Genomic DNA, 19,782 nt, shown 5'->3' with positions numbered 1-19,782 from the left:
ATATATATATAGCATAGAAATAAATATGATATACTATTCTATAATGGACTATAATGATATAAACTGCACGCTACATATTTAATCTCTCTTGATCTTTTCTGGTTTTTTTTATTGGTAAATAATTTGGTGAGTCAGTTGCCTCATTGCCTGTCCTCAATCAGTCAATAGAAGCTTCACCACCGAAAAATATATAAATAAAATGTTTAACCAGAAAGTTTTAAAGTTTACCGCACCAATCGCATCTATTCCGTGTTTTATTTTTTTTTAACTATTTTCTTCTATGACACATGCGCAATAAAACGAAACAAAATATTTCCGGTTGTGTATTTTGCATCAAAAAAGGTAAACACTCTCATTTCAATTTCTCAACTTAAAACTTTTATGCATTAAGCTATAGGAATGTTATTAAAGAAAACCCCTTACGTATTTTTATTTGCAAAGATGCATTTCGCTTGCTGTCAAATTTTGCGCACGTTGTATTTGTAAACAAGATTGATTCAGAATTTCATAGCAGTCGATATAATTTTTTTTACCGGTTTACTTTAATACTTGGTCGCAGGGAAAAGGCTGTAGGGAAAATGGAAGTATTTATTCTTCCGTAGGCGACAAAACTAACATTTTTAAAATTTACTACTTTTATAATTAAAACCATTACAAAATAGTTATGTATGGTATTAGTACTTTATTTTTCTGTTTTAGAAATTGAAGTCAAATACTAGTATCATGACCATCTTCCAACAGAGCTTGTTTATGGTATCCATGCCCACCTTCATTTTACATCAAATTTATGAAAATTAGGTAGTGTCTTCGAATAATTCTCAAGAAATATTTCAATGGGTTTCAAAATTTATATTGTAAATATACACACTGCAGTTATTCATGAATAAATAAAAAAATATATTATACCCTTACATCCAATCACAGCGCTCCTAAGTTGACTTCCTTCAACTGCCCTGTGTACACAAAAGGCCAACCTAAAGCTGGGAAAATGTAATACTACTTTTTTCCCTGTATAACAACTATGAGATATATTATTGATCATATTTTCCTTGCTACATGTATTTGAGGCACGTGAGACCTATGAAAGGGGTCAAAGTCAGCAAACCTTTACAATACTTTATGATATCCCATTTAAAGCAAATATATATTATATATATAAACATTTTAATACTGTAAAAAAAAATCCCACCATAATTTCTGGTGGAAAAGTAATTGAATTATGGAAACCTATCCAATGATGGTCCTATTGTTGGGAATTTAATGTATGACATCATTTTCAATGTAAAGAAAAGTTATCTTAAGGTAGTTTGTTTTCTCTCTTTTTAAAGTATATATTGAAGTTTAATTAAAAACATAATAAATTTAAATTTAGAATCAACCAATAAACAAAGGTGGCTTATTACTGATCTTTGTACATATACAAAAATCTGTCTGATTGATCTGAGGTGAATTTCCCAAGAGAAGTCATTTTGTATTCTATAAAATTGTATATTGAATAAGCTCTAGACTCATTTTATTATGTACTCAAACAGAATAAATTCAAAATGTTTGTCCTCGTTATTCTTTTTGGTTATCAGTTATATGGGGATGAAATTCCCAATATCAGTAAGAAAATCAATAAAACGAAAAATCAGTATAAAAATCAATATACTAATGAACTCAGAATCATTAACTTTTTTTTTTTACTTTTTTCTAACAGTTGAGCTTATGCATTACCCCGTTCCTGTTCTGATGACTGATGCTGTCATGTTTATAGTCATATGCTTTCCTGCAAATTTGTATATTTACAGGCTGGCCATCTTAAAACAGGTCATGGAGATCCCTGATGCTCAAATTTGTTAATATAAATGGATGGTCCTACATGTACTCCCTTCACAGATGCGAGTGATTCACACTCTACTCATTCTCTTATTCCCATCACAGATTCTACTCATACTCTTACTCTTGCTCCAGCGATTCACAGACTCCACTCATGCTCTTAGGGTGCACTCCACGGTTAGGAAATAAAATTAAAATATAAAAACTACAGTACTCCCATCACAGATTCTAGTCATTCACCGTGTCTACTCATGCTTTAACTGTCAAAACAGATTCTAGTGAATCAAAGACTACTCATACTCCTACTCCAGTCACAGACTCTTACTCATGCTCTTTCTGCAGTGATTCACGGACTCCACTCAAGCTCTTAGGTTAGTAAGGTAGGACTCCACAATTAGGAAAAAAAATTAAAATATAAAAACTACAGTACTCCAATCACAAATTCCAGTCATTCACAGAGTCTGCTCATGCTATAACTCCCAACACAGATTCCAGTGAATCACAGACTACTCATCATCCTGCTCAGCCTCTTACTCGAGGGATTCAGGGGCTCTTTCATGCTCTTATGTTGCACTCCACAGTTAGGAAATAAAATTTGAATATAAAAACTACAGTACTCCCATCACAGATTTCAGTCATTCACAGAGTCTCAGTGTTCTCAGAAATTTCTTATATCATCCTGGCAAACAGGGAATTATGAAATACCATCTTGTGTCTAGAAACTATAGCATCACATCCATAACACTATCTATAAGAAACTCATTTCAGATAGCATCACATTCTAGCAATATAGCATCACATTACCATGATGCTAAAAGGCCCTGGGGAGAACACTGAGTCTACTCGTGCTTTAACTCACAACACAGGTTCCAGTGATTCATAGACTCTACTCATGCTCTAACACCCAACACAGATTCTAGTGATTCACAGACTCTTTAATTTTCTTGCTTTAAACTCCAATCATAGATACCAGTGAATTACAGACTCTACTTATGCTCTTACTCCCATAATAGATACAGTGTACCAGTGATTACAGACTACCCCAAATTACTCCCAGTCTCTTCTCCTCAGTATCTTGGAATATTTTTATTACCTTGATACTTTTATGTAGAAGGATAGATATACAATGCAATATCCATAGATAAAAATACTCAGAATATTACCCACTGAGCACCCTGAAGCTCCCTTTGTAATATCGAAGGTACAGCACTGGGTGATGATGGAGATAATAGATAGCCGACATCCTCCCAACAGACTAATTACTTATAACAATTAAATATGAATTATCGAACAGTCGCAGTGTCTTCCCTAGAAAAATTTTCATGCATGGTGGGTCCATGGTGAATTTGCAACGCGGCATGCGATGCTTCTCTTTCCAGAATTAGTTACACTACATAATTTATATGTTTAAAGCCATATACCAATCTAATTGTTTTATTATAGGTACAGCAATTCATATAAGTCATGGAACTTTAAAGTATTTATTACAGATGAGAGGAATTAATGAAAGACTTTATAAACAATAATAAAAATAATCCAGTCTGCAATAGTTATTTACAAATTAATGCCATGTACACATTATTTTGTTGATATCTTCCTCTGTTTCAACTTTCCAAAGGTCACCACACATTTTTCAAAATCAAAATCTTCCTCCTTTGGTCCTTCAATTGATATATGCATTAAGCAATTCAGCACTTTTTGGCGTAGTCTATTTCTCAAAGGTGTTTTAACTCTGTTTAAGCATGAAAAACACCTTTCACAATCAGCTGTTGAAACTGGCAAAAGAAGACCAATTGCTGCATACTTAGACAGACAAGGATACAAAGTTCCAAGACTGGCAACTTTGTTCATTGTCTGCCTAAATGTCATGTCTTTACATTCTTTCCACAGGCACTTGTCTCAGAAAAAATTTCCTATATACCTTAATAATATATTAAGGTATATAGGAAAAAAAATTTCTGAGACAAGTGCCTGTGATTCTTTCACTAACAGTGTCCTCAGTTTGCTGATATAATGGTTTCAGCATCAAAAGCAAGTTGTTAAATAAAACTTTGAATGTCATCATTGCTTCACAGAGATTTTACAGGAAACAATAAAACAAAGTTTATTTGCGTTAATTACAGAAGTCGTCGATGAAGAATACCTGACATACGGACATACGGATGACATTGTTTGGAAGCTAAGCTGACATTTTATTTCATGACAATTTCTAACTATTTTTTTGAAATACATCTCTGTCCGATTTATTTACAACGCTTCATAATTGTAAAAATCCTATCTTGCCGAAGTGAAAGAAATTTAGCCCCACTTGTGTAAAAAGCGGCAAATGAATCCGCTACACTTAAAGCTTCATGTGACCCATTGAAATAAAAATAGAACAACACAAGTTTATTAAAAACAATATTTCCTTAAATAATTACGTATGTTTTGATAGTTTTTCTATCAAATCTTTTAAATTTCATAAGACACGTCTTTTTCTCGGCCCGGTGGCGGTGATGTGTATTCTTTGATATAACCAATCAACCACGACTAATCTAAAAATAACTGATTGTTGTGACCAATCAAAAAATAATTCATAGATGTAAATATAGCTGATGAAAAAACTGCGAAACTTTATTAAAACAAAAGTTTTGTCCATTCTCGGTGAAATTACCTTAGTTTTATTTTATAATACCAGACACTATACCAAATTTTAAATTTCTACTTTTTATACGACCGCAAAAAAATTTTGCGGTCGTACATTGGTATGACGTTGTAGTCATCGTCGTCGTCGTTGTCGTCCGAAGACACATTGGTTTTCGCACTCTAACTTTAGTTTAAGTGAATGGATCTCTATGAAATTTTACCACAAGGTTCAATACCACAAAAGGAAGGTGGGATTGATTTTGGGGGTTATGGTACCAACAGTTAAGGAATTAGGGGCCAAAAATAAGCATTTTTGTAACTTCCAGACATAACTTGTGTGTTAGTGTATGGATCTCTCTGACATTGTACCACAAGGTTCCATATCACAAAGGGAATGCTGGGATTGATTTTGGGGGTAATTGCCTCAAAATTTTAGGAATTGGGGGCCAAAAAGGGGCAAAAAACAAGCATTTTTCTAGTTTCATGACAATAACTTGTGTGTAAGTGTATGGATCTCTCTGACATTGTACATGTACCACAAGGTTCCATATCACAAAGGGAATGCTGGGATTGATTTTTTCGGTAATTGCCTCCAAATTTAAGGATTAAGGGGCCAAAAAGGGGCAAAAAACAAGCATTTTTCTAGTTTCATGACAATAACTTGTGTGTAAGTGTATGGATCTTTATGAAATTGAACTACAAGGTTCCATATCACAAAGGGAATGCTGGGATTGAGTTTGGGGGTAATTGCCCTAAACATTTAGGAATTTGGGGGCCAAAAAACAAGCATTTTTCTAGTTTCCAGACAATAACTTGTGTTCAAGTGTATGGAAATCTCTGAAATTGTACTGCAAGGTACCATACCACAAAGGGAAGGCTGGGATTGAGTTTGGGGGTGATGAATCATAATGGGGTTCAAAATTGGGGGAGGGGGATTTTTTTTTCCTTTTTTTTCTTTTAAATTTTCCATTTTAAATTGGTTACTTCTGATTTATATATAAAAGCAAATAATAATGATATGGTTTGAATAGGTAAATTAAAAAATTTTAAGTTCTTAGAACACATTCATTCTGTGTCAGAAACCTATGCTGTGTCAAATATTTAATTACAATCCAAATTCAGTGCTGTATCAAGCTTGAATGTTGTGTCCATACTTGCCCCAACTGTTCAGGGTTCGACCTCTGCGGTCGTATCAAGCTGTGCCCCAGCGGAGCATTTTATTAATGATCACAGTAAAATAATGGAGGGGGGGGGGTAGGACCTTTATCGGGACTCCGGGATCGGGTGTTTTTAAGCTCGGGATTTCGGGATCCGGGAATTCTTTTTTTGAATTTCGGGATGTCGGGATTTATTTTTTTTAAATTTCGGGACCTCAGGATTCCATGTTTTTAAGCCCGGTATTTCGGGATCAGGACCCCTCCTTCCCCCCCTCAATAATGATGTCAAACACCCGTTTTAAAGGTGAAATTTATACTGGAAAAGGTTAAACTTTTTATTAAGCACAGAAAGATATGCATTTGAGATTAATCTGACTATTTATCTATCAGCTAACTGGCAACTTCTATCATGTAACCAAAGTCTCGATATATATAACCAACTAATCAAGAAGGTTGTAAAATCCCGGCACACGCGACGTGATGCATCCACTTATCAGTCGGATGAGTTTAAAACACATGTGGAGTGTTGTCACTTGTCACTTCACTTTCAAAATATCGATGATAAATATTTTAAAACAGTTATAGTTTTCACACATAGCGGGATGCATTGCCGCAATGAAGAAAGCATGGCGGTCGAAATTTATGCGTAGCAGTACCGCAATGCTTGAATAGCCTATAGGGAAAACACTGCAGTCGTCATATCAGCCTATAATAAATTTGCCCTACCTGTCTCTCGTAAAAATATGCAAGGGTGTGGAAGCACTAACAATCTTAAACAAGGAAGAATTGTTTTGGTTGATGTTTATTTGGTAAAAATAATATTTGCAAGAACTAGCTGCTTAATTTTTTTTCTCTCTCTATTCGTCACAAAATTATTAACTTTCAAGAAGAACTATGAATTTTGTTCGTGTGGAGCAAATAATGCTATTCCTTGAAAAGGATCGATTCAATGACATCCATGCCAACAACAAGAAAAAATTGCTCAGTATTGACTTTCCAATCAATGTAATATTAAATACATGCCACCACTGAACCCATTGGGTGAACAAATGGGCATTTATGAGTATTTAAGAAATACCTGCTTTTGATGAGGGGTCAGTACTTTATCTATGGCTTTTATATCTATGGTAGAAGTATTGAAAATATTATACTTTTGTTATGTTTCAAAAGTGTTCTGTATTCTGTTTTCCAAAAAGTTTTTGGGACCTCATTATAAACAGCCAATCGTGATACTGATAACAAAATAATGAATGAAAACAGTTAAGGATTGTTGTACTTTATTTACAACCTCTACTTATTATTTTAATTAACAACTACCATTCATATGTCATACTCCAAAGGGACACTGGAAATAACAATCTCCCTGTTTGAAATAACCTCTTGAGGTTTGTCCAACTTACAATTAGACGATTAAACCTAAACGGTTTGGGAGGTTAATTTTGATTTTTTTGTTTAATAGCGGCTTCAATAAATAACTTAAAAATTAGTTTTAGAATACATTCTATCAAGATCTGTGCATACTTTTGTACAATTTTTCAGACCTTATTTTACTTCAAGATTTTGACAGGGGACTTTCTATATTTTATCAGAAAGTGAAAAAAAAGTTTGTATTACAATACAGAGTGAAACCCATATTATGGTCATTTTCATGTAGATTTGTATATTATTGTACATGTACAAAAAAATGTATGTCAAATTCAATGATAAAAGTTAATGTCTTTTTTGTTTTTTATTAGGTTAAAATTGTACATGCAATATAGAATGAACACTGTTCCTTGAATCCTTGATACATAGTGTTTAGAGTATATTTCATAGAATTGGTAAATAAAGGACGTCTCTTTCATAACTTTCTTTTGCAAAGTTAATATGATTTCTGGATATGTATAGTGCCATTTAAATATCACTATAATAAAAAACCCTTCAAGTCATGAAAGTATTTAAAAGTACATATAAGTATGTAAGTACGGTGCTATGGGTCGTCTTAAACTTGCAGCGAGGATAGAGTTTTTTTTCCTTTTTTCCTCTGTATTGAAGGCCTCACTATAACTGAGAATAAGAACAGCAATAAAAGTATGTTTAACTTTTTTGCTGTGCATGCACTGATTTTGTGTCATGGATTGATACCCCATATCCTTTGTTTTTCTATTATATTGAAGGATGATAAAAGGTTACAACAGTTGAGGCAAAATATACAATACCAGTCATTCTCTCATCTTAAATCACATAGCCAATTAATTTTCCCTATTGGCAAAACTAGCTTGAATAATAGCTTTGATATCAATTATCAAAATTGCATATATACATGTATATGATGTCTTTAATAACACAATAGATAACTTTCTAACCTGGACATCAATACCCAAACATTCATTTGACCTTAGCCTTTTCCGATTGATTCATACAGTATGTTCTTGTGTTCAATGTGTTGTTACACCCCTGTTCCAAGTTAACAGTGAGGGTTACCAGCTCACAATCATTTTAAATCCTGACACATTCTTCATACCTGTAATCCAGTAACTGCAAATTGGTTTTGGTTGTCATAATTGTTTTTCATTTATTGTTGTAGTATATCAATTAGTCATCCTATGGTATATTTTTCCTATTACATGCATATATGGTATGTGTTTTGCTCATTGTTGATGATCATTTGATGGCCAGTTATTGTTTACATCTTTGTCCTTTTTCCTGTAAAGAGTAATTCTCATTCAGTCATTGGTAATCATACCACATCTTCTTATTTTTATACTAATTTCACTCTCATTTGTAAATATCAATGTATTGCTTTTGATGAGTGGAACTCGTTGTATCTTGGTAAAAAATTGGTTTCTCTATCAATACAAGGGTCTATGAGTCTAACATGCTACAGTGTTTATTTGTTAAATGCTCCTGTGCTTGTTACATTGTATTTATCTAAATAAAGATTTGTATCATTATTATACAAACATTTATACTCAACAACAAAAGATTTCAGGAAAAATCAATACGATTTTTCAATTACAATAGTATTAAAGTCCTGTTTGAAAATCTTCAATAGCAGCCTGATTATCGCCAACTCATTAAAATTTCTTTGAAGTCAATGTGTCTCTTCAAGTGGTATCACTTTCTTGAAAAATACAGATTTCTGTAATTTGTTTTTTTCCCCATAAAAATGCACTTAACAACAACTGATTCTGTCAGCAAAGAGGTATTTCTTTTTAACTTTTTGTTACTGAAAATGCAAAGCACTAAATTGTAATCACAATTTCTAAATTTTACACATATGCATGACTGTCTCATTTTGAAAAATGGGATTGAAATATTGTGTTGATTGTAAGGGAGCTACCATTTGATTTTTATGGGGGGGCTAGGATGAAAAATTTTGTCCTGCCTATTTATTTTCCCCTCTATTTGGTCCTGCCTTTTTATTTTTCACTCTTTTCGGTCCTGCCTTTCTTTTTTAGTTTATCCTGATTTTTTTTTTACATAAATTGTCATCCTGCCATTTTTTTTTGCAAATAATTTCATCCTGCCTTTTTTTTTCACTCAAAAATCCTGTCCTGCCTATTTTCTTCAAATTTCATCCTAGCCCCCCCCCCCACCATAAAAATCAAATGGTAGCTCCCTTATTGAAGAAAAAAGGTACTTGACATTTCAGAAGGTCTTCATTTTCATGGTTCAGTGACTGCTTGAAAAAAAATTACTTAAATGGCAGTTTTTATTTGTAAGTGAAATACTCACTTATTATAAGTAATGTGATAACTATATTTGGTATATAGGGTTCCTTGCAACGTCTATCAGATAGGGTTCACCTGACCTAGACCTCATTTCATGGATCAGTGATGATCAAGGTTAAAGTTACATGTTCAAATTCGTATTTCAGATACTATAAGCATTAGGTCAACTATATTTAGTGTATGGATTGATTGATAATATTGAGTTTATGTAGTAAAACCTTCATATCACAGACTTTTAACATGAATTGAATGATAAGTCGAACAGTCGAGAAGTGTACTCATGTTAAATGCTGAGAATTCAATAATTTTTTTTATTTTTTTTTAAATATTGGGGAATTGCTGGTTTGAATTTGACCAAAAGGTCCTGCATGTCATGTGGTGAGTGTCTAATCCCAGTAGTTTTGCCCATATAGTCCTTGGTGATAATAAAATTACATTATTTCAAGTAAAATAACTGGATCCTTAATTTTTTGTCTGGTATATACATAAATGGAACATAAATGCACGCTTAAATGTATATGGCAGGGTAACGGTAGAGCTTATAGTTTTAAGTTTCCAAAGTTTCTTTATTTCAAGCTGTAGGCATTGTCTGTAGATAATCACATGAACCAGGGGAAAATTCAGTTTACTGAAAATTAATTGTAACTAGAAAGTTGAGGAAAACTTTTGTGGTTTTATTTTCATGTAAAATTTCCTGATTACCTTGTTATCTCTATTTCCTTAATTAATCTCTCATTAACCTGTAATGTGCATTGATCAATGTGTCTCATTGTTTACAACAGTTTTATGGGGTTTCTTTTCTATTTTTCATGACCAACGAAGGTATGTGTATGCCTTGCAGCACACAGGTTTACTTTGACAATCGTTAAAAATGCCAAGTGAAATCACTGTACATGTAAGTTAAAACTTCAGATTAAGTATAACTTTGGAATATTTAATGTATAGGGCTCCTTATTAACTGTAATTACTCTTTCATTTGGAAAGCTGATTATGGACTACTGTACGTGTACAGTAATAGAAGTACAGCACTACCAGCTTTTTAGGTTCTAAAGTATAATGTTTTAAAAAATCCATGAAGCTAATGATTTGATAGCTATTTTCACTGGTAACTTCTCATCACAGAGTTAATATAATAGTGAAGGAAATAGAATTCGTGGTCAATTCTGTTCATGCAACAGTGCATACAAGTCAATAAGAAACCTGCCTTTAATAATTCATGCATGTTTTTGATATACTGTGGATTCATTATTATTCGTTGGATACTAATTTTCGTGGATTTCATGGTTACCCAAGAACCACAAATTATAAATTTTCGAAAGGAATTATGCAGACTTTGGAAAAAACACGAAATCAAATATCCAAGAAAATGCAAGTTTTCCTGAATCCACGAAAATTGGTACCCACGAAAATAAATGAATCCACAGTAAAATATATGCATGAATGCATCCAAATTAAAAAAGAGTTTTTCCTCAGCGCTAATTTTCAGGATCCATTTTGGATTTTAAAATCCAATCTAAATTATTAACATGATCTTTTTGAGTACAATGTGATCCCGAAAGCACTAAACCTTGATGCAATGAATTTTTATCCTGACTCTATCACAAAAAGATATTTTATGCACCCGCCGTGGTTTCCGTTCTCTAACTTTAGTTTGCCTCAACCAAATGTTATGAATCTAATATACAATGCTTATTACCATAAAACACAGATCAAGTTTGAATTTTGGTGGGGTTACTTTTACAGTTCTAGAGTTATGCCCTTTACAAATGGAAAAATTGCTGAATTTTTATACGCCTGTTTACGGGACGTATTATGGTATACCTCTGTCCGTCTGTCTGTCCGTCCGTCGTCAACATGTCAGACATTAACTCAAAAACGTTTTATCCAATATGCATGAAACTTTGGTGAATTGTTTATATCTATTGACGTGAGCTCCCTTTTGTTTTTTATAAATTTCGGATTTACCGTTTCCGAGTTTTGGGGTTTTATTCATTAAAAAGGGGGGAATTTTCCAGTTTGTGGACAATAACTCAAAAACAATTTCACCAATTTGCAAGAAACTTTGGTGAATTGTTTATTTCTATCGACATGAGCTCCCTTTTGATTTTTATAAATTTTAGACCATACGTTTCCGATTTATGGGGTTTTATTCATTACAAAAAGAGGGATTTTCCAGTTTTCAGACAATAACTCAAAAATGCTTTCAGCATTTTTTATGAAACTTTGGTGAATTGTTTATATCTACTCAGTATTGATGTAAGTTCCCTTTAGAATATTATAGATTTTAGATTTTACATTTCTGAGTTGTGGGGTTTTATTTATTAATTAGGGGGGATTTTCCAGTTTTTGACAATAACTCAAAAACAATTTCACCAATTTGCAAGAAACTTTGGTGAATTGTTTATTTCTATCGACATGAGCTCCCTTTTGATTTTTTTAAATTTTAGACTATACGTTTCTTATTTATGGGGTTTTATTCATTACAAAAAGGGGGATTTTCCAGTTTTCGGACAATAACTCTAAAATGCTTTCAGCATTTTTTATGAAACTTTGGTAAATTGTTTATATGTATTGTTGTACGCTCCCTTTTGATTTTTATAAATTAAAGATTTTACGTTTTTAAATTTAATGCTGCGTTCACACGTAATTCGAATTCGATTCGCATTAACTAATTCGAATTAGTTTAATTCGCATTCGAATCGTTTTACGTCCAAACGTTAATTCTAATTCAAATTGCAATACGCGTCAAATTTGCTTTACTGTCCGAATGACGTTAACTTTTAATTCGTATCAACAAAAACGGATTTCTAATGCGAATTGGTTAATGCGAATTAGCCAATTCGAATCAATTCGAATTAAAAAGGAAGAGTGTGTGAACGCGATTAGCGAATTCGATTCGCATTCGATTCGAATTCAATTCGAATTAAATGTACGTGTGAACTAGGCATTAAATTAAAAATTTTTTTTTGGTTGTATATTGGTATCACGTTGTCGTCATCGTCAGCGTTGTCCAAAGACAGATGGTTTCTGGATAATAACTTTAGTATAAGTAAATAGAAATCAATAAAATTTTAACACAAGGTTTATAATCACTAAAGGAAGGTTGGGATTGATTTTGGGGGTTATTGTCCCAACTGTTTAGGAATTAGGGGCCAAAAAGGGGCCCAAATAAGCATTTTTGTAGTTTCCAGACAATAACTTGTGTTAAAGTGTATGAATCTCTCTGAAATTATACCACAAGTTTCCATACTACAAAAGGATGGTAAGGATTGACTTTGGGGGGTTATGGCTCAAACCAATTAGTAATTAGATGCAAAAAAAGGGGAAAAACAAGGGTTTTTCTGGTTAAAGGACAATTGAGACAATTTAAAAGCAGTGTAAAGGAGGTAATCCAAATCAATTAAAAGAACACTGTTTGATTACCTCCCTTACACTGCTTGTAAATTATGTATTAAGAAATGATGATTGTCTTGAGGTGATTAGCTGTCAATTTATTTTTAGCGGTTACTATTAATTAATATTAATTTTAGCCATGACTATGTATGTCATTTTATATTTTAAAACTTTTATGATGTATTTAAATGGGTAATTATGGTTGCAAACTCCATTAGAAATTTGAATTGAGATACTGACCATATTTTGAGGGAAAGATTTTTTTTTGGGAATAAGGGAAAGTGGGGAGGTGAAAAAAATTGGAGGGGGAGGGACAATTTTTCTCATTTCAGATTTCAGAAATTCAAAGAAAATTTCTTCAAATATTTTTTTTTGGGGGTTAATATTCAACAGCATAGTGTATTGCACAAAAGCCAAAAACCGGGTTAAAATTATTTTTTTTGGGGGGGGGGGGTCAATTCGCAACAGTATAGTGTATTGCACAAAAGCAAAAAAAATTGAATATAAATTCAAATCATATAACCAATTTGAAGTTCTTTGAATACAGTTATTCTGTGTCAGAAACCTATTATTTATGTGTCAAAAATTTAGTTACAATCCAAATTCAGACCTGTATCAAGCGTGAATATTGTGTCCATTTTGGCCCCAACTTTTCAGGGTTGGACATCTGCGGTCGTATCCAGCTGAGCTCAGCAAAGCAATTTATTGAGTTATAAGATTATATTCATAAAAAAAGGGTTGATTTTCAAGTTTTTGGACAATATCCTTAAAGTGCTTAGAGCAGTTTTCATTAAACTTTGATGACTGATTTATATCTATTAAGATAACCTCCCTTTAGTTTTTTATAAATTTCTGATATAACATTGAGAAGTTATTGTTTGTTTATAGTCTGACAACAGATTTACTAAGTATTGGGCAACAGCACAGTGTATTGCACAACATCAAGAAATCTTTAATTGAATATAAATTCAATTCATATAACCAATTTCAAGTGTTTTTACTACATTTATTCAGAAACCTATAATATGTCAAATATTTAATTACAATCCAAATTCAGACTTAAATCAAGCTTGAATATTGTGTCCATTTTTGCCCCAACTGTTCAGGGTTGGACCTCTGCAGACGTATCCAGCTGCGCTCAGCGAAGCAGTTTATTCATTTCCGTTCTCTTTCTTTAGTTTGCCTCAACCAAATGTTATGAAACTTATAAACAATGCTTATTCCCACATAACACAGATCAAGTTTGAATTTTGGTGGCGTTACATTTACCTTTCTAGAATTATGCCCCTTTACAAATGGCAAAATAGCTGAATTTTTCGTTTCCGTTCTCTAACTTAAGTTTGCCTCAACCAAATGTTATGAAACTTATACACAATGCTTATTACCACAAAACTCAGATCAAGTGCAAATTTGGGTAGCGTAACTTTTACTGTTCTTGAGTTATGTCCCTTTATAACGTTGTATGCAAGTTGGGGCATCATCTGTGTCCCATGGATACATTTCCCATTTATTTTATAATAAAATTATATTTACCCTTGGCACAAATTTAAGCAAAAAGATGATACATGTATGATATAAATATTTGCTGTATGTCAGGATGCTTATAGTAATTTCTGTGGAAAACATTGAGTAATGTGTAGACAAAAGAAGAGGAGATACATGTATATAGCAAATGATACCAGGGAACATGGACTTTATAAAGACTTGACCAAACTCATTAGAATAAGAATAAGTATTGTACAATATATATCAGGATGTTTCTGTTAACCTTCCAAAAGTCAGGAATCTCCATAATGATTAGCCCGACATATATATCTCTTGAGCTATTTATTTAGGAAATTAGAGTTTGTGTCCAATATTCAGTCATCTCTGTGAAGATTATTTATAACTTGTTTAGAATCAATCTGAGCAATGGCAGAGTAATCCTTGTGTGGGTTTTTGTCCGTCACTGATGGCCAAGTGTTGACCTTTAAAAGTCTCTTTAGGTAAACTTGTGTTTTGGGGATTATTGTCTCATTGACCCTAACCTCACATCACCTTTAATTCATATATATATATTGGAAAGATTTGTTTTCCATTTTCTCTCCTGATATTACAGAATAAGATATAAAGATGTTATGACTCAGAACTGCAGTACATAAAGGGTAATTAGATCGACACTATATCATAATATTATCAAATTATTACATTAGGTTTCTCCTTGTTTTCTTTGTGTTAAAGCCAGGGTTCATTTGTATGTTGCAGTAAATTGTTGATAAAGAAGTTTATTAATTGTCTGCCAAAAGATATTCGCACAGGAATGTGCACTTCAAAGAACATAAAATTTTTACACATTTCTAGTTTTTATTTAACTTTTCGTGTACATACTAGTTTGACTAGCATTCAATTCTATATTCAACTGTCAATTATCACTTCAAGTCTTTTTATAAATTTACCGAATGATAAACTTTATAATAAATGTTAGAAAAATTTGATACAACTTTTTTCAAACTTTTTTAAGCTTCTGTGTTAAGACAGCATTAATTTTGTTTCAAACAGAAATATCTAAATGCTGTCTACTTTGCACAGGTTTCAAGATCTATTCTGCAATTTTTGTTTGTCATATGCACATGTATGCGTTCTTTCAAAACACATCTACTTTACTGTTCATTCAAGAAAATGGCAGAAAATATGAATTTGCCATAATAAAGAGTCTGAGTATAGAGTAAATTGAAAAAAATAAAACAATGTTGAACAGGTTCAGTCTTTCTTCAGTATTTTAAATGTTTGGAGCCCTTAGCTTTGAACCTGTGTCAACAACCAGTTAAAGGAGTACTCAATCCCAGCAATTATACTTAAATACATTGAACATTAATTATTTGGGTATTGATTATGACACACTGTTCATTCATAACAGTTTACCTTTCACTGTTGCTTAAGATGATACCTTAAATATAAAGTGTTGTAAACTATTTATTGTTTGTCACATTGAATTAGTTATTTTTAAACGTGATTGAAATATTCTAATGTGAATCAACAGAGTATGATCAAATAAAAACTTGTCTACATTGGAGTTCAGTAGCCAGTACATGTTTTACAAACGTTGCTAGATGAATCATTTAAATGTATGACTTACTTGTACATGGTTTATGTATGTATATATATATATATAAGTGTAAAGATTTAAAAACACTAAAACATCTTTTTAAAAGACCTCCATGTAGGTGCAAGAAATATACTGGTGGTTCTTTTTTTACAAATTTGCTGTACTGTGCTTGTTATAAGGAAATGGTGTACATTGTACAAATTAACAGACTCATGCTAACAAGACTAAAGGTTCATGATGTCCAAAAATTCAAGTCAAAAGATACTTTTTTTGTTGTTAAAAATTCCACATGAGAGATTTTATGTTCTGCTGCTCTCATCATTAAAGTTATCTCAATTTATACTGAGATGTTCAACCCTATGAGTTAATTTTAAGATAGAAGTGATAGTTTAAGCTTTAGCTAATTTTGTTTGCTTGACTCGCCCAAATTTATGCTGAGGTGTTCATCTCTATGTGTTAATTTTGAAATAGAAGTTCTAGTTTAAGCTTTAGCTAATTTTGTTTGCTTGACTCACCCAAATTTTTACCAGTGTTATATTTATTATTATTTTTTGTTGAAAGGGGGTCCCTACCTGCATATGATCTGCAACTGTTCATTGTTACAGAGTAAATAATGTGGAAGCTCTTTTATTTTATTTCTAGAAAATGCAAACGTGATAGTTTAATTGATCCAAAGATGAAATGACTCTAAAGATTTAGAGAGAAATGGACAAACATAGGTTGTTACAGCAGTTTGTGGACAGGGTCAACTGTAATCCTGATGTGGCTCATGATATCCTCACAAGTAAGTTTGATTAGGTATATAAAGACTTTCAAGTTCTCTGGGCCAAGCATTTTCAACTTGTTTTGTGCAATTAAAAATAAAATGTTAAATCAGAAGAGTTTGTGTGTTCCCCTTATTACTGCATCAGTGAGATGGTTTGATAAACTTAAATGTTCATGAAATTTTTTAGGGTACAATAATAATAATAATGAAACAATGTTGAATTAAACAATCATATCATCCATCGTAATGCTGCAGCACCACAGGAATGCATCAAACAAGACTTCATACAGTCTGTTACTGTTCAGAATCAATCTGTGTACATTTCTGTGTTCTCCCTGCTTATTTCAAATAGCTTCCTGACTGTGTCATAGAAATTTTTTTAAGTAGCATCTTGTTGTTGAAAATGTGAAAATTAAAGTTAAGGGTTAACCAAACTCTTTACAAAAAAAATTTTCAGAGAAGTTTATTATCGAGAGGACAAAGGTTAAAAATCAGAGTACATGTATCATGCATTGAACTTTACGGAAAAAACACTGCATTTTGTGCATAAGAAGTCTCCTTCAGAATATTACCAAATGAAATGTGTAAATAATTCTCTGCAAAAACATGAAAAAATCTTGGGTTCAGTCTGTTGAAAATCTAATAACATACTTTGATTCACCAATTAATTACAGTTAATGTCAAAATTTGATGAAAGTTTGGAATTTATACTGCTTTAAAATGATTAACTCTATAGGACTGTATTCTATTTTATAAAGTTAATGAGTTGCTATAATAGGCATATAGAATTTTGTATTGTAATCAGCAGTCCCACATTGTACTTGAACATGGATTTTATGTCGTAAGAAAATATTCAGATATTTAGTTTCGTATAATGCATTTTTACTACTCTGGTCTGAAGTTTGAATCCAATATTGCATGTATCTGAGGAATTAAATTTCTGCTTTTATCACCAAACATGGAAAATAGATCTTGCTTAATTTTGCTATAACAGTGTAGAGTAAAAATTGTATGGGGATCGTCCAACTAATGGTGTTTCATGACGAAAACATCACTTGTGGGTAACAACTACCATTAATTAAAGATAGAATAGAAAAAGTAAAGCTATCTGTCCCAAGTGAATAACATCTAATGCCTATATTGTGTGAAATCCAAGTTTATCTTGGTAGAATTATTGTCTCATAAATATAATCAATACTATGATTGGTTGAAGACCAATTATGTCCCCTTTTTAATACTGAGTTGGTATCATTACCAGGGATCTATAGGGAGACTGGGAGAGATAGTATACAGTTTTTTGTATTTTACATGAACTTTGTTATTATGTTTTAATATCTTTACATGTTATGATATTGATCAAGGTTAGTGGGATCCACTGTCACTCAGTTTCAATACATTTGTACTTTAGTCAAGAATTGCATAACTGCATAATGTAGGATACAATTTTACAGGTGGTTCTGTTATACAAAATTTTCAAAATGCAATAATATCAAAGCAGCAAAGAAGCTGAAAATAAAAAGAAATGTGTAAAATAGTTATTGTTAACAGTGTGGTAGCATGTAGTGAAGATGGAGATTTTGTTTACAGAAAATCCACAGGTTTTATTACAGAGATTTAAACATAGATTACTCACTTGTTTGACCATGTAATGCAACAGTAACTGTTAATTGTTTATAAAAAGTTCAACCTTTACTATCCGAAAACCTCTTTGCTGAGTCACTAAAGTAAAGTAGAGCGCACCTTAAAAGGTGTACTGGAATAGATCCATATTTGTGCTTGTTTTGAACTAATATCTATATTAAAAAACTTGTTTTAAGGGCAATCATTGGTAGCAGTGCATGTAGTAACCCTCTATTGATTAAGGAAATATAAAAAGGCTGTGGATTTTCTATAAAATTCCAATATGTTTGCATTTAAAAAACAAAAGTGTTCATAATCCTTAAGTAACTACATTTTAATCCAAAATTTATGGGAAAATACTAAATATCTCGATTTAAGGGAAGGGATCATTAAAACTTTTAAATATATGTACTGTTGGCAGTTAATCGACATATTCCAGATTGACATAACCAGATTTTTATGCCCCACCTAAGGGCTTTATGTTTTTGGGTCTGTGCATCCGTTCGTTTGTCCGTCCGTTCGCCCGTCTGTCCCGCTTCAGGTTAAAGTTTTTGGTCAAGGTAGTTTTTGATGATGTTGAAGTCCAATCAACTTGAAACTTAGTACACCACATGTTCCCTATGATATGATCTTTCTAACTTTTATCACATATTAAGAGTTTTGACCCCAATTTCACGGTCCACTGAGCATAGAAAATGATAGTGCAAGTGGGGCATTCGTTTACTATGGACACATTCTTGTTCTCTTTGTCTTTCGTTCTCTGATAGGAAGATTGAATGTTATCTTTAGTTTGACAGGATATCATTTTTATGCCCCACCTAGGGGCGTTATGTTTTACGGTCTGTGCTTCTGTTCGTCTGTCCGTCCGTCAATTCGTCCATTTGTCCCACTTCAGGTTAAAGTTTTTGGTCAAGGTAGTTTTTGATGAAGGTGAAGTCCAGTCAACTTGAAACTTAGAACACATGTTCCCTATGATATGATCTTTCTAATTTTAATGCCAAATTAGAGTAAACTCCAATGAACATAGAAAATGATAGTGTGAGTGGGGCATCCGTGTACTATGGACACATTCTTGTTAGTGCCTCTTTTAATCAATACCAGACAATAGAATCTTGTTTGATCTTTAATTAGACAATAAAGATTCCAATTGTATTTTTAAATTCAGTGTATTCAATTAAAGAAGAGAATCCTAAAAGAATCAGAATTAATGTAAAAAAAAATTTCATTAAATTTTTAGCTCACCTGGCCCAAAGGGCCAAGTGAGGTTTTCTCATCACTTGACGTCTGTCGTCGTCGTCCGTTTTTCGTCGTCGTTAAATTTTTGAACTTCTTCCAGAGAACCACTGAATGAAATGAAAACAAACATGGAATGAATGTTTCTTATGATGTGCTGACCAAGTGTTAATACTTTGAAGCCGATCCATCATCCAAGATGGCCGCCAGCGGGGGACTTCGTTTAGCATAGAACCCTATGGACAATACATACAAATGTCTTCTTTTAGAGAAGCACTGAATGGATTGAAACCAAACATGGCATGAATGTTTCTTTTGAGGTGCTTACCAAGTGTTGTTACTTTGAAGCAGATCCATCATCCAAGATGGCTG

The 19,782-nt window shown here is 32.5% G+C and overlaps 1 protein-coding gene and 1 long non-coding RNA gene across 3 annotated transcripts in view; both read left to right on the top strand.

Annotated features, from left to right (window-relative positions):
• Nucleotides 1-299: 299 nt before the first annotated feature.
• The window catches only part of LOC127733290 (OTU domain-containing protein 7B-like), a 54,804-nt gene continuing 35,321 nt past the window's right edge, over nt 300-19,782 (top strand). The window contains exons 1-3 of one of the 2 annotated variants that reach the window (XM_052242647.1): nt 300-342; nt 10,136-10,208; nt 16,434-16,575. In XM_052242647.1, coding sequence (XP_052098607.1) covers nt 16,497-16,575 — 79 coding nt within the window. In that variant the 5' untranslated portion in view covers nt 300-342; nt 10,136-10,208; nt 16,434-16,496. The remainder of the gene's footprint in view (nt 343-10,135; nt 10,209-16,433; nt 16,576-19,782) is intronic. The other variant, XM_052242646.1, reaches the window with a different exon arrangement.
• Nucleotides 11,938-19,782, top strand: part of LOC127733329 (uncharacterized) — a 166,241-nt gene continuing 158,396 nt past the window's right edge. Inside the window, exon 1 of the long non-coding RNA XR_007997080.1 lies at nt 11,938-12,415. This is a non-coding gene — a long non-coding RNA (uncharacterized LOC127733329). The remainder of the gene's footprint in view (nt 12,416-19,782) is intronic.

This window comes from Mytilus californianus, unplaced genomic scaffold (assembly GCF_021869535.1).
Source record: "Mytilus californianus isolate M0D057914Y unplaced genomic scaffold, xbMytCali1.0.p SCAF_3, whole genome shotgun sequence".
NCBI lineage: Eukaryota > Metazoa > Mollusca > Bivalvia > Mytilida > Mytilidae > Mytilus > Mytilus californianus.
This window is presented reverse-complemented; position numbering and strand designations above follow the sequence as displayed.